At 41.3% G+C, this 16251-nt stretch overlaps 1 protein-coding gene across 1 annotated transcript in view; it reads right to left on the bottom strand.

Annotated features, from left to right (window-relative positions):
• The window catches only part of PIKFYVE (phosphoinositide kinase, FYVE-type zinc finger containing), a 60554-nt gene that overhangs the window by 31229 nt on the left and 13074 nt on the right, over positions 1-16251 (bottom strand). The window contains exons 6-12 of the mRNA XM_066553274.1: positions 15837-15926; positions 12741-12879; positions 9970-10127; positions 9042-9153; positions 7193-7340; positions 6531-6698; positions 1209-1271 (exon numbers count right to left, since the gene is read on the bottom strand). Coding sequence (XP_066409371.1) covers positions 1209-1271; positions 6531-6698; positions 7193-7340; positions 9042-9153; positions 9970-10127; positions 12741-12879; positions 15837-15926 — 878 coding nt within the window. The remainder of the gene's footprint in view (positions 1-1208; positions 1272-6530; positions 6699-7192; positions 7341-9041; positions 9154-9969; positions 10128-12740; positions 12880-15836; positions 15927-16251) is intronic.

Below are 16251 nucleotides of genomic sequence, written 5' to 3'. Positions count from 1 at the left end.
GTTAATGTAAGGTCACAGATGAATGCTTGTCTTTCTGAAAGGCTGCTTCAAAAAGGAAAGAATTTACTAAGACATAAGTCTTAGTAAGTACTGAGTTTAAGGTAGATGTCAAGTTCCTCAGTATGAGGGCGACTGACACTTTCAATTACTATATTGTGTCGTAACACCTTAGAACTGTTCTCTGTTTTGCAGTACCAAAATTAGAGGTTACTTCAGCACAGTCCGTGCTTTGAAAGAGTTACTGGGTTATTTCCTGCACAGTTATTATGATATTATAGAGGCAAATAATAAACTTCCACATTGGCTGACAATATTATAAGTCATTCATTTATACTAGTAGTGTATAAATGTTCTTCAAGCAAGTATGTAAGCCTTCAGAGATAAAGCTTAAAACTCCTCAGTGTTAAGCAAAATCTAGACAATAGCAATCCAAAGAGGACTACTGAAGAAAAAGACTCCTAAAAAATAACAATTAACTTCTTCCAGATGCTTCACGTACAAAATTAGCTGTGTAGAAGATTAATAGAACCTACATTGATTTCCTCCTTCCTTCTGCAAAAGCTCAGTTAAAAACTAAACATCAGTTTAATCCAAGACTTTATTTTTAAGGCTAGACAGACACTGGGGTTTCTCCCTTATTTCCTCCTCTTCTGAGGGCACCAAAATCAATAGCATTAACTGGGAAGAATAAAAAAGCCCATAAGTGCATCTGGCCACAATACCGGAAAGCACATGGGTTTAAAAACTCATAAGTGCATGCAGTGGCCTTTCATTTCAGAGGCAGTGACTATGGTGGTGATGACAAGAAACCCAGAAAGATTTAAGAGAAGAAGCTTTAAGCTACTCTGTAGAAATGCAATTAATTGTATCACATCTTCATTTGCTTGCACAGGAAGTTAAAAATCGGTTACATAAATTTGTTGGTGTAGAAACTGTGAATAAACTTCTCACAGTCATTTTTTAAAAAAGTGAAAGCTTTTCATTGAGGCTTTTTGAATGCAGGAATCTGAGAAGTGAAAGAAATTTAAGCTTGAAAGTGCATTCAAAAAAGTCAAAGTATAGTTTATACGTCAGTTTTGCCACAAATAAGTTCAGATTTACTGTCAAGTAAATATTTTGAAAGGGTCAGTGCTTTATTAGAGGAGTATTAAGGAATTTCCATCATTATATTAAAAAAACACATAGCAGCAATTGAAGTTTTTCCTTACCTTTAATGAAAGCGTCACTTATAGAGAACATCTGCTGCCCTCCGTTTTCAGGATTCAAGTACTCTGAAAGAAGGAGAGAAGAGGGATATAGGTGGAGACAAAAAAAAAAAAGGACAGGTTACACTGGTGTGGCCATATAATTATAATGCACACACCCACACCAGAAGAAGCAGCATTACTCATCCAAGTGTTTAGTCACCAATTTAGCAACAGCTTGCTGAGTGGTTAAGACAAGAATATAATCTCATTCTTGTTCTATCAAAAATTCTACAATGACAAGAAAACAGTGCTTACTAACGTGAAGAAACAAAACAAACAAAGTAGACACGAGCCAAGACTGAACTAAGAGTGCATTTTCTACCTGACACAGACCACCCTTTTCTAGACCTGAACACAAATATGTTAAGATGTGATCAAACACCATGGGAATGGCCTCCTCACTCAGGTCTAAAAATGCAGCTTCAGAAACCATTTTGGTCACTCACTCCATTGAACCATCTCAGACTGAGGGAGAGACCAGCCATAAGGTTTATCATATACAGTGCAAAAACAAGACAGCCTGCCTTTCAAGAGCTGAAAATCTCAAGTCCAGAACAGGTCAAAGTGTTTTGAGGAATCCATACTGACAGAGATGAATTCCCAGAAACAAAGCAGAGCAAGAGACAGATCACTTTACACATTGGAAATACAGTTAGAGCCTGCTGCTAATAATGCCACGGTTGTGGGTTCAATCCCTGTATGCACCATTCACCTAAAAAGGTGGATTTGATGGGTCCCTTCCAATTCAGAACATTCTGTGATATCTGTGAAACAGGATGAAGCTCCACCTACTACCCTCATTTAGCTTGTAAGATCTTAATCTTTCATGCTGGGTACAAAAAGCTTGTTTTTTTTCCAGAAGCCATTACTTCTTGTGCCTTTAGTTGGCTCCTCACTTATACAAAAAGGGACTCTACAATAAGAAACAAGAGCAGTAGCCCAACTGTTTATACAGCACAACTACCTGAAGCCCAAAGGCAAGCCTTTATCATCTTTCCTGACAATGCTCCAGACCCATCACAAGCAGAACACAAAGCCAGGCTGCTTCAGACACCGACAGAAAGCAACAGAAAGCTGACAGAACATAAACAATCACAAGGCTCTGAGCAGCAGTACTCAGGAGACCCCTTTCATGCCACCATTTTAAATATCTGAGCTTGTTTGCAAACAGATACTCAATAGAGGATAAGTGAACCAAAGAGAAGTTACAAGCCTCCTTTGTAGATTCCTGGTTATTTGAGATCCCTTTCATCTCTTGCTTGGTTTAAGAGTTCAGCATTACAATAAACTACTGCTTTATAAAAGCTGGCCCACCCCCAGCATTCATTCACTCACTGACTATCTAGAGAAAGCCTCATCATGCTCTACCTACACAAGAGCATGTATACTAGCACCTCCATCCCTCTCCCTCTTGCAACAGCCTCAGGGCATCAGTTCTTACTGTAAACACACTTAAATTAGGTCTGGCAAGCCAAAGCACAAGTTATCCCCAGCTGAAACCTAACCTTAGCTATGCTGTGGACAGACACAGGTAGCACCTCCAAGTCACTTCTAGATTTGTAATGATCTAGGTTCTTTCATCTAGGTGATTTTTAAAGTCCCTTACAACCCAAACCACTTTATTATTCTTTTCAATACAACTTCACCTCCCATAACTTCACTTCTGATTGGTTCCCAGGGGAAGTTCCTGACAAGGTAAGATACCATACCCCTTCTTAGCTCAGACAGATAACGTAAGTGTGAGTCTGAGATGGTTTAGGGGGGCTAACACGCACATTTCTTACCTCACATCATCCCTACATGCATCATGCTCCACAAAATGAGGAAGGAGGACGGGGAAATGTTCCTGTAGCTCATTTTATAACCTGAAAACCCAAGCACTTTCTCAAAAGAAGAACCAAAAGGGCTCCTAGCAACAGCACACTGAGTCCTGGCAAGCAACACTTAAAAGGAATTGCATATGGTTACTCAAATCATCTTCTCTTTCCCCCTCCTAACTACTTTCAAGCATCAAAATTACCCAAAATACCTGGTACCATGATCACAAATATCTGTCTGGAAAGGTGTTTATAAAATATCATTTCGCACACTGTTAACTGCATCTCTTCAAAAACAGCAACTAAACCCCATATATAAAATTTATCATGTAATCTCCTCTCCTAATTTAAATGCAGAAAATAATCTTACTTTGTTTCCCCTTCTGATACATACTATGTCTTTAGGCAGATGATACTATAAATGAGTCACTATTCTCAGCTAACTTGGAGTCACCCAAATTTCATGGAAACACACCAGACATTAGTCAGCCTGTAACACCACAAGAAGTTCTGCCATTAGAGTATATACAAACCACTCTGTGCTCAATCACAGCTGGTGGATACATCACGGCCCTTGCTTCAAAGCAGCTGACCTCTGTGACTCTGGGAAATTGCATATTCCTTAATCATTTGAGAAACCCACAAAGTGCTTAGATCAAAGTCTGACCTGAACTTCCAGCACTTGATGTTTTCTATTGACAGTCCTCTCCACAATGCAATTACTGGAATTTACACGGTCCTAAGGAAACTAAATTACAGCTTCAAAAGGAAGGTGGGAGGGATCTTCAGTTTCACTTCATTATTTCAAAGGAAGTCAAGTCACTGTCACCCAGTCGAAGGACAAGAGACAACTCCAACACAATCAAGCTAAATAAGTGTGTCCATAACAGTCACAAGGAAGTTACTGATGCTGACAGTGGCAAACACCTCACGTCACTGATTAACTACAGAACTCTGGCCTTAAAATAACCACCTATTTTACACAAATGCTTAACTATCCAGTTTTGTCTGTCTAATCACTGTGATATTCTAGCATCTTAGATGGCATCTTTTCTTGAATATAGCCAGGATAATCAGAAAAACAAGGTGAAAATCTTCATATTAACTTTATTATATAAAGCCTCTGACTTTAATATTTACAGAGCCAAGTTTTAGAAGTCATGTATTTCACTACCCTAAGCAATACAGCATTCATGGTAGAATTTTGTCCCTCCTCACTACCCACAAAGTTTCAATCTGTCTATTGCCAAGAAGTGTTTCTTGCTCTTCAAGATATTGTCACTCATTTTAATTTGTTGCTTCCTGGTTAGGTCTTTTCTCTAGAGAGTCCCATGCCAGGAATTATAAAATTCACAAACAAAATAAAAAAGGTTCACTAACTTCTCTGTATTTGCAGATACAGATTTTTCAAAAAGCTGCAGGATACCTACCTATCCACAGTGCATTTCCATAATAATTCCACCCTATCCCAGTTCTGGGCCTATTACTGGTACTATCACCTCAAGGGAAATCCATTCTCTTGGAAGAAATTGCTACCAGTTTTCTACTGCCAATTACACTCCTACAGAATAACCTGGTTAAGAGACCACAAGTTTCAGGAACATATACCAAACACCAGCAGAGATTCACCAAGGACATCAGAGTGCTGCCAGCATACACAATTCAAAGGCAGAAGTCTTTATCTTTTCAGTCCCCTCTCCACTTGCCTTTTCCACTGATCTTCTCTGAGCTCTCCACTATTAAAAGCTTTCTCACAAGAACTCACAAGAGTTCTGCTCTGAGCAGCCTTGATTTGGTCAACAGTTTCCAAGAGCAAGAGGCTCTCTTACATTTCCCCTTCATTATGTACTGCTCCTTGTACAAAGAGATAAAGACTGAAATATGTCTGAAACCAGACAAACAGACCCTACAAGTCCTTTAACATTTGGCAGAGCCAAACTTACTATTGCCTACTTTACTGTCATCACACACTGGAAAAAAAACCTGCTACAGCTGCAAATTCCTTGGATACAGCAGCACACCTGGGCCTGTTTCAAGCTCATTTAATCCAGCACCCCTCCTTCCAAAAAGGAATTCTTTGGTATATCTGCCTCTCAGCTTTCCTTCCCTGTAGATGCATTAGCTTTTCATCTGATTAGGGCATCAGCTGGAAACAAATTGAAAGGAACCAATAATGAGCTGGTATCAGTAGTGCTGACAACCCACTTTTGGATCATCTGACATCAACTCAAACTTTTGAAACTGTTCTGCTTTTCTCTTTGGCAGAAAACAAGCAATTAGAATTCCTTCCTTCTAGACATATTTTTAGCAAATAACAAAAGGTGACTACAGTAGGCATCAATAAATGTCCCCTCTAATTTGTCTCATTCTGCCTCACATGTCTAGCACACTTGGAAAGTCAGCTATGACTGCTTCTCCTCCCTCACTGTCTTCAGAGACCATTTCAGTTTCAGAATATGCCATCTGTATGCAAGCTCAAGGCTGCTGTTCCATTCTGATTCATAGCAACACGAGATCTGTTAGACTTTATAGAAGAATGAATTAATTAAGAGTGCAAATTATTTAACATTGGATCATCTTTTAAAGTCAGAAGCACTGAAAGGGTGGGGTGAAAAAATAATTAAGAAACTACTTAGAAGCCACCAAAGAAACAAGTCTACAAAGCTGATGTAGCCTTATGTAAAGAAGCAGAGCAAAGACAGCCACTACTACCCAACATGTAAAGCAAATAAATATACTAGACCCAAGCCAGTGGCAAGCCTCAGTTTCAGACAGGCCTTGAATCATTTAGAGAATGCAGTTGTCAACATGCAGGCACATTATTTCTTCCATAAAGATGTTGCTTATAGAGTCTTTCAATTTAGTACTTCTTTAGGGGAAAATCCTTTCAAAAGCAGCCTCCAACACCAAGTATTTGATTTCTTCCTACTTAAGTGGATGATCTCTTTTGAAGAAATATTATGTATATGGATTAAGTTAGGCCTTCTTGTTTATCAGTAAGATTCTTCTGGAAAATGTAAGCTTATTAAGGTACAATTTTACATCAGCACAGAACTCTTCCAAGTTAATCTTGTTCTTTTGTTCTCTGGGGTTTTATTTCTTGCTTGCTGTTTTAAGTTCCATCTCCAACTGTAGAGTCACGTATCAAACTGGTTTATGTGTGGATTATTTTTCCACCCCAGTTAGCCAGAACATAGGTGGATCTGTCTATTATGCATGGGCAAGAGACTTTGCTTCAATGGCAAAGAGAAAGTCACAGGGGAAGTTACACACTCTGCAGAGAAGGCATTTCAACAGGTCTATTGAGCCTCCTCAGAGGTGAGCACACCAAAACTGCAAGCAAGTGCCAGTTAAATATCATATTTTCCCCTCTGTAAGACAGCCATGTAAGCAGTGTCCAAATAAGTCAGTAATATTAGGGCCAGCTCTCCATCATGTGCAACTCCAGCTGCTGACTACCTCGTACCTTTTTGGTCGGCAGGGTGAGGGGGCACATGTGGGTACTTGGAGTGCTTCTTGATATGGAAGTTGACGTTGTCCAGCTCCACGTTCAGGCTGATGGAGGCGGCCGAATCACTGTCCATTGTGGACTGGAAGCTGCTGACTGAAGTGCGCTTGCTAGGGCTGGCGGAGTCTTTTAGCGTTGGGTGAGGGGGAAGATACAGGGGAGGAGAAGGGTTCAAACGGGTATTATGAGGGTACCAGAGAGGAGAAAAATTGTCTTTAATACATAAAGACCAGTGTGCAATAATACAGGAATACAGTAATTTCATATCTCTAATCTTTTCTTCATGTGGGCATGCTGACATACTGGACATTCTTTAGTGTACTACTATAGGGCCTAAATCAAGCAGAAGTCTGCCTGGGAAACAGAAGGCAGCAATTTACATACTTTTCCTTCATTAAAAGTATGAAGCTTTACCAGTTTCACTAAATTCAAACTACTGTATCCATTGTGAGAAAGTGGAAGACTAGATAGGCTACAGCTCTCTTAGATCCTTACGGCCCCAAGCGCACACACAGAAACACACACAGATAAAGCAAGACATGGTTAAACTACCAAGTCCTGAAGGACTGGGGACAACAGGGGAGAAGGCACAGTGAGAACAAGACTCAGGTGAAACTTACTGGCTGAGTTGTCTTCCCCTTCATCAACAATTTGCTCGTTGTCACTGTCATCAAACTTGATGTCTTTGAACCAGGATGGCTCGGAGTGGCCCTCTACAGAGTTCACAGAGTCACTGTCTGGAGATGGGGTTTCTGAGAACTCTGTGCTCTAGAAGACAAGGAAGGGAAAAAAATTATTAAAGTGCAACTCTGCTGAAATATTAAGCAGCCTGCCACAAGTGAAGGTCAGGCATTTTAAAATCAGAGGACACTCTCAGTGGGCTGAGCCAAGTTAGTCATAGAGTTACCCCCTTTGGTGTGAAGTAGGAATTCTTTGGGACAAGAAACAAGTACTTCTTTATAATTCCCAGTCTCTGCCTACACTCTGCTTCTAAACAAATTGTGACTAAGTGGCACTAAAGGACAAGTTTATTATACTGCACATTTTCTGTCATCACATCCAGGTAAGCAGCTTTGAAAGCTTGCTGTCTCCAGCCAAGGCAGGTGACAGCCTTATCCTTCACCCAGAAACCAACATGCACAGCTTTTGGTGGAGCCTAATTCTAAGTTACTGGAGCAATTCTTTAACTGACCAATGTAGCCCCAAGAGTTTCAATCCAAGATGGACTCTAGCTGGGCCTACTATGTCAAAGCAAGGACTGGCCAGATTGTCAGAGAACCTGGAGACTACCTACATAATTTCCATCAGCCTTCTTCATGCCTCCAAGCACCTCAAAACAAAGTTATCATCATCATGCATTTGGCTGCAGTGAGCGCAGCAAGCAACTGAGTCAACAACATCATTTCTCCAGACTCTTGTCCAGAAGAACTGAGATCAGACAGTGCTTCCAGCTGATGAGAACAAGAAATTACTTTAAACATATAACATAAGCATCTTACAAATAGAGATGCATAGGGACTTGCTAGTTGAGAGCAAGTTTTTACCAGGACACTGAGACAGCTGACTAGTTGAGGTATCAGATGAACCCCAGAGCAATCTCAAGGGAAGTCATGTGACTGTATCCATATGATTGAAATGCATGAGGCAGACAAATGCTACTGGCTGCAATCTTTCTGTCTGGAGTCCATGGGACAGCTAAGCCACTCGTCATTGTAAGAAGCTGAAGAACATGAAAGGCTCTTCACTGAAACCAAATGTTTTCAGCTAAGAGAGGCTACAGAGCTATCTTGTTCAAGCTAAAAAACCCAATACAATCTCTCAGGCCAGTGACTGCTCTTACCCCTCATTAGATTTGATTCCAGTGAAGTACAGTAGGACAGAATCTCTGGTCACTAGTTCCTGCCTCCCCTCAGGTAACTAGTCCTGGTTGGGAGGCATGAAAAAGACCTCATCCCAAACTTGGATCATGTGGCTAAGGTACTGAATTCCTTATTACTCCATCACTGGAGATCAGAAGAAGGTTACCAATACAATATATCTAAAATATCCATTTGGAATTTTTTTAAGGAATTTTGAAACAGAAGATCACCAATGTGTCTCCATCACCAGTAAGTGCACACAGATTCTAGATTCTGCACATGACAACATAGCTGCCACAGGCACAGACTGTGCCACCTTGAGGCCTCTGTGGAAGATGTCCACCATGAGAGGCCTGGCCTTTCCCTCACTTTAAGTAGCACCACATGTAACATCTCATTCTCCACAGAGGGCAGCCCCAAAGCTTTCTGGGCAAATGAAATTTCCTTAGGCTTCAACCCATTAAGGAAAAAGGCCTGCCCCCCTACTTTCTGTACAGGAGACCTGATTTAGAAAACATACTACAGCTGTTGAGAACAGGATTAGAAAATATTCTAGTCAACAGCCAAATCCCAGAAGAACAGTATCTTTCAGCTTTCCCACTCCTTTTACCTGCAACGGTCTGTAGAGAGCATATTCATCTCTGAAGAGCTGATCATGATGACTGACACATTCCAGCCAACGTCCATCAACCAGTGCCTGTCCTATGGCAATGGCCTGGACCCTGGAAGTATAATAGAGATGGTTTTCTGTGTTTTGCTCTAAACACATATGGTTTATGATACAAGCACACTACAAAAGGGAAGAGTCATTTTGCTATGCACTATTTGACCTGTTGGTATTCCATTCCCATGTTTAACAGACACTATTTACAGTACTGTGGTGAGGCAGTGTACTAATTCATGCATGGAGTGTACTAATTCATGCATGGAGCTAAATAAAGAGATTGCCAGTACTCTGAACTCAGCTGAGGTGTCCAACATATGATTAAGACATGTTGTTTGTGCTCCTCCAGTATTGTTGAGTTATGTATACTGATCATCTCTGTGGGAGGACTGTTGCTCTACATTTAAGAACCATCTCCATTTTATCCCATTATCATATAATTAAATACACAAGATTGTTTATATTCACCTACATGGTTAAGAGTCTGCCAGCTCCACTGAAAATTTAGCTATCAAACACTATTAGTGATCTCTGATCCCAGAGGCACACTTGCTCTTTGGAGCAGCAGTGAACACTTTTGGACAATTTCTGTAATACATGCACTGTTCTCCATATGAGTAGTACTTGTCCCACAGCTACCTCGCATACTGGTTTCCAAACCAGACAGCCTCCCGTGCCCTGTTGTTTGGGGGCACATGGAGTCAGAATGGAAGCTACTCTGGGGTAGGCAGTAAAGGGGAGATTTGAGTTTTCTCTCTCATCTCTCTGCAAAAGGGCCCATCTCTGCAGTCTAAGGTACCCTACATCAGCTCAAACTCACAACCTCCTCTCATACAGAAAGAGGACACCTATTGTCCTAAAGCATCAGGGTTACCTCGTGGTTATGTGCCCATTTCTCATGAGCCAGTTGACCAGCTCTTTTCCCACAATGCAGTTGGGATGTGTCCGCAGCCAGTAGCGATGGTCTTGAAATTCCATACCACTGTTATGATGGCAGATTTTCTTCCACAGATCTTTCAGCTGGACTGAGTCCTGGACAGGGAGATGTGCAAATTAATTACCAGCCTAATCTCAGCACTGGTTCCAAAGCCATCAACCCAGGCCTTCAGATCAGCTTCTAGATCGAAAGCCCTCCATAAACAGGCACAGAATCTAAGCCATTCAACATAACCTATGCAAAAGTGCAAACAGAAATAACAGACAGATATAAAACCAGCTCCTTATTTCCTTCCATTCATATCCAGTTGAGAACAATACAAAAACCAAAGTGAGAGATACAGGGGTTTTGATGAGGCAACCTTTCGTACTGCCTGCAGAATAACTTATGTCCTCACTACTGTCCCCTTGCACCCACTCTTAAACTCAGGAGGTGTAAGCAAACACAGAGGACATCATCCTTGGCAAGACAGTTTTTCTATATTATCTGTGCTCAACCCAGGCATTGTGAACATATTAGTCCAATATCAAGATCAGATATAAAGCAAGTACTTAACACAGCAATGTTCACTGCTAAGATACTATCTCATATTGAGGATCTAGTTTTGTATTGTCCAGCATTTATGAAGCTTTTTTAGGCACTGCTAGCTTATGAAGCTTCTTTAGGCATTGTTAGCTTTGGCCACTAAGAAAAAAACATGTGTATTCCTCCCAACTCAAATAACCATTTTTGAATCTGTGACTCTCTTCCCCTCACCACATGGAACACATCAGTCTATACCTAGAACTTATTTTGGAGCCTGCTAAACATGTGCACCAACTCTTCTGTAGGCTGTGCTCCATCCAAACTGAGCTGTTTTCCTGTCCCTAGCCACTTTTGTCTTCCCATATGTACCCTCAGTTAGCACAGCACAAGCCATTACTGCAGGTGGAAACTGGGATCTGGAACTATTTTGACCAAGCAGCACACCACCCCAAGGTGTGGAGAAGAGATACTGCAGCTCACTTTCCCAAATGCCTCATTTATTCTATTTTTGTGTAACAGAATTTTAATTACATTTTAACTGGTTTCAGCTCTCCAATTAACTGTCACATTATTGCATTTTCCAAAGGGTGCCCCGAGGCTCAGGAGCTATGCTCCATTTTATTGCTGGACTGGCTTTCTGCTTTCAGTTCCAGCAGTGGCTGTTCTGGGTATTCCCCTAAAACCAATGTCAGCAGCTCCCCTTCCATACCACCTATGGAGTCAAATGGATCAGTACCAGAACACAACAGGATCACACAATTTGATGCACCTGGAGTCTCCACAGTTCAGCTGTCTTGAACTGGTGAATACAGTAAACTGAAGAAATTGGCAGAACAAAGAAAATCCTTCCAACTCAAGGATTTTGACCTCTAGTTCACTGAAGTGTGTGCTTATCCCAGTGTACATACAACCTTCTCTACCTTTATTTCATGAACAAAGTTCATTAGTCTTCTGAATGGACTAGGTTAGGCTTTAAATCAACTCCTGACAGAGGGTCAACTCCACACAGTAAGGGTATTAAACAAACAGTGGGAATGCATAGAAAATCCTTCATTAATTGACACTGTCTTCTGCTCTTACATGAATAAAATAGTACCAGCCCTCTTCTTCCTCAAGAAAGAAAATAGACCAAAAAAAAAAAAATCAAACAACTTGAAGACAAAGAGCCCCGAGACTTGAACATCTTGCTTCAAGTTGCATTCACAGAGGTCTGAATTTCCTTATTCCCACACTAACATACATCTGTGAAGCTGAGTGGTATAAAAACATGCCTTAAATATGTTTCTCCCTCAGGTGATTATCCATTTACTCAGGAACTAGGAAAAGAGTTTTGCAACTAAACAGGAGTTAGTGTTTCTACACCCTCAGGCACACTTGAATGCATACTGCTGACAGCAGGCAGAACTTGGTAACACAGAATGAGCCTGATTTTAAAGTGGCAATGGGGCACAATCTTGAATCTTTCAATGTGTGAAAAACACTGCCTTCCATTCTCTGCAACTTCTTTGCCTTATTTGTTGGAAACACTTCCCTTTATTTCCCTCAAAGAAACAAAACAGTTTTTTACTGTTTAGAAATTTATACAGTAACTGCAACCTACAACATTGCCTCTGGGGGGAAGGGATAATAGGACTACACAGAATACGGTTGCACATTGAGTTTTCTTTTAAAAAGTACATCATTACGACCTTCTACAAAATCTTTTACTCATTCTGTAAACAAAGAGGGGCCAAGTTATGTTTTGGCCCAGTAAGCTATAAGGGCTTCAATTTATTCATCATGGTGTAACAATTTCAAAGCAGCCATTTAAAGCTCCTGATTACGTGGCCTATGAAAGAGAAAATCTCAACTTGAAGAAATACAAAAAACAGGTCACTGCATTACAGCTGCAACCACGACAGGTTTAACTCAAAGAGCAACCATACCAACTCCACACTTAGCAAGACTAAAGTTGTAAACATTTGAATGCAAAAACCCCATGAAACTATGATTTATTTCAGGAAGACAGTAATGTCCAAAGCAGCATCAATATTTTCCATCTTTGCTCCCCCTGGAGGAGAAGTCCAGGTAAGAGTGCTTAGAGAAGAGCCTTAAAAGGCAGCAAAATACTCCTGCTGCATGGCACAAGGAAGGCAAACTTCACTGTCTTCACAGAGCAAGGCAAAGAGAAGCACGAAAGGTACCAGAAGGATTTTGCGCTCATCCTCGCTGGTCTCTGCCTTCATATGAGTGCGAGTGGCCTGGGGGCTGACCGAGGTCTCATAGGCAGGCACCATGGGGGACCCTGAGCGGTCCAGAGACAGGTTAGTGATGCTGGCTGACCTGCAGGGGACAGAGAACAATTCCATTGTAAGTACTCATCGTGTGGTGCTTCACCATAGCAGGCCTTTATCTTGTAGCATACTAAAAAACAGCTCAATCCTAGGACACTGTTTACTCTTGTCAGTACAGACTGCTTAATGCTTCCTCCCTTGTCAAAGCAGAAGAAAGGCTCCCTAGGAAGCAAGTGAATTGCTTTGGAACTGCTAAGGTAAGCATAAGCCTCTGTAAAGATCTTGTATGAAGCAGCTGGAACTAAGTTTAGGCACACCAATTCATACATGTCTGTATTTAAATTGACTGGGGAAGGGATGGCGTGCTGGCTAATTAGAAGCTCCAGCACTTTGGAGACAAGACAAATGTCAGCAAGGGTGGCCAACACCCAGATCCCTGTAACAGAGCACTGAGATTTCATCCTCTCCTTGTCCCATTTAAAATTCCTTGTCCTCAGCTCTCAAATACATGGCTGAAAGCTTGCAGAGTCTGAAGTTTGAGCACTTGTTCCCCAGAGTGGCTAAACCATTTTCTGAAGCTGGAGTCACTGCAGTGGGCAATCCCCCTTGTACTGTGACATGGAGCAGCCCCCTTATCTCAGCACAGCTGTTAGGAAATCTTGGCTGTGCACCCCAGCACAAACACACAGTTTTGCAATTATCATTGCGAAGTTACAAATGCAAACAAGTTCCAGATACCTTCTGTTCCATTAACCCACAACTAGACCTGAGACTCTGAATAACCAGAGTGCAACTTCTCATCATATAGCAGCAATTGCAATGTAACCTATCAGTGCTAAGAGCACTCTAAGGAGTGAGAATGGAAAACACTTCTGCATACATCAACAGGGAAACTCAAAATGCCAGTGCTGAACTGACTGTAGAGGCTTGCACCAATCTCATGAAAACAGTTGCCAGCCTCTAGCCTTTGGAACAAAACTTTGGTAACTTTGGAGAACTTGCTAACTGGCTAACAGACATACTATAATTATTCCCAAAAATTCTCCATGGATGATGTGGCTCAGTCCAGGCATGAAAAAAGCAATGCCACCCTATTTCTGTTTTTTTTTTTTCTTTCTGATTACTGCAGAGTAATGCACCTTGACAGAAAGCATCCTAATGCACAAGATGAGGCTGACATGGAAGTCCATAACTAAGCACTTCTGCCAGTTGTTTTGCAACATCTGCCTTAACTGTGCCACATACCTGTAAGCAGCAGGGATTTTTTATTTGGGTGTGAGCAAGTTAGAACAGTGAGATTTCATATCTGTGTCTTTATCATCATGAATTATATCGGGGCCTTTATTATATACATGTTTTTTAGAAACAGAGAGGGAGATTTTGCCATGGAAATGCTTATCCTTTAGAAGGACCTGCAAGGGAGCAGTTTGAACCCTGCTTGCAACATTTGACTGTTCTGCTGGGGTTTTCCCCCCTTCATAAAAACCAAGACTGAGAACAAATAACACATTTCCCACCCACGGGGAAAACAAATAGCAATACGTAACTTCTGTTACCTGCCTCTAAATGCACTCAACCTGCATATTTTCTGCTTCATTTCCTCTAGAAAGAGGAATAGTCAAGTTTCTCTCAAAGAAATGGCTACAGCTGCTTTGAGAAGATCTAAAGGCTAACATCACTTAACCTAAAGCCAGCAGCTTGTTTTCCAAAGGTTCAGAATTTTTAACAGATACATTATACCTCATCATTACACATGTCCAAACAAACAAGTACTTTTGGTGACGCCATGAACAGCCAGAGTTAAAATTTCACTTGAATAAGCAATCTGGGCCTGTCAGATCAAGATTAGAACCATCCTACTACCACATATTTGAGCAAACAGCAAAAGCCTTTTAAAATAGAGGTATATTCAATCAGGAAGCAGGAGACCATCCTCAAGGTTTCAGACATTTCTTGACGTCACAGCAGTTATTTAACATTGGACTTTTAATTCTGGACTCCTTGCCATGTTTGCCCAATATTGATTTTTGGTACTCATTTATTCACCAGTATTTTACTCCCCCAGGTGAGATCTTTGGGTCTCAGATGTAGAGTCAGTGTGCATCTCCTCCTAACCATTCCCATCACCCAGACGAATAAAGGCTGCAAGCAGACCATTCTCCAAAAGGCACACCCAGCACCCTTCTCAGCTGAGTTCCCCTGTCTTCACTGGTCCTGCCAGATCCCTCAAAACTGCTAAACATTGTGTATTCCTCTAACACCAATGCAAAGAAATTGCTGAATGTCCCAATTCCAGTTTGGAAATCTGGATTATCTTTACTCTGTTCCTCACCTCTCTGCCTTGCCTTCATTTCCTTAATTTAACCATAAGAGAAGCATTGCAACCAGCACCATAGTAGAAGCACTGTAAAGTGGGAGCTACTTGTACTTCTAATACCAGCCTATTTAGTGGGATTAAGCTCAAGTACTCACAAATTACACTAAAACTCTCATGAACACTTTCAAGTTCATCCCAACACTCTTGCAAAAAGATCTATGAAGGGATTTTAGCCTAAGGAAGCTTGGTAATTTAAATAAGATTACCCTTAATGGAAGAGCAAAGGAAGCAGATGGGGATGCACACAAACAAACAAAAACTACACCTCTGCTCCTCCTTGACCTGAGTCTTTTTGTCTCCCGTCACCAAATAGGTGTTATTCCCTTTTCTTCAGCTTCCTCAGAACTGTACTTTTCTTAGCCATTTACTTCCCCTCCTGTCCTCTTCACCACCACTCCTGCTTGACAAAGTCAGAAGCAAACTACAGGCCCTGAGAAGCAGTACATTTGTTAACATGAACACATACACAAATGATTCTTCCTTACCACTCCATATGGGCAGTGAGATGTCCCATCTTAGACATGAAACAGCACTTTCAGTAAAAATGAGCCTGGAAACCCAGGTGTTACAGCAATGAGTATGCTAGGAGTGCATCCAGAACAGAAAATACTCAGAAATTATTAGTTTACCTGTTTCTAGCTGGTGACTTCCCTGCATCCTCCTGGACAGACCCAAGGCGTGCAGACAACGTGGTAGCTGAAGAGTCTGGGTGAATCAAACTGCAGGGAAAGGAGCATGGCAGAGATGTTTGAGATACCTGTGACATCCAGCACATCAGAACAACTGTAATTAAAGTACAGTTAATTGTCATGATACCTCTCACATCCATGATTGTTAAATCAACAAGGGAACAGGGAGAGCTTAGAGCTTTCCCCATCTGTAGGCCAAAGGTATCTGGAAGACAGTGCTCCTGTCTTCTTCCAAACTCAACTCTTGAACAATACAGACTATTCCTACTTCCTGCATTATTCTGCCTTCCCACCTGCTTCCCCTATTTCCCTTTCTTACACCTCTTCCTTTCCTACAGGCTGCTAGTAGAGGCTT

The sequence above is a fragment of the Molothrus aeneus genome, chromosome 7 (assembly GCF_037042795.1).
Source record: "Molothrus aeneus isolate 106 chromosome 7, BPBGC_Maene_1.0, whole genome shotgun sequence".
NCBI lineage: Eukaryota > Metazoa > Chordata > Aves > Passeriformes > Icteridae > Molothrus > Molothrus aeneus.
This window is presented reverse-complemented; position numbering and strand designations above follow the sequence as displayed.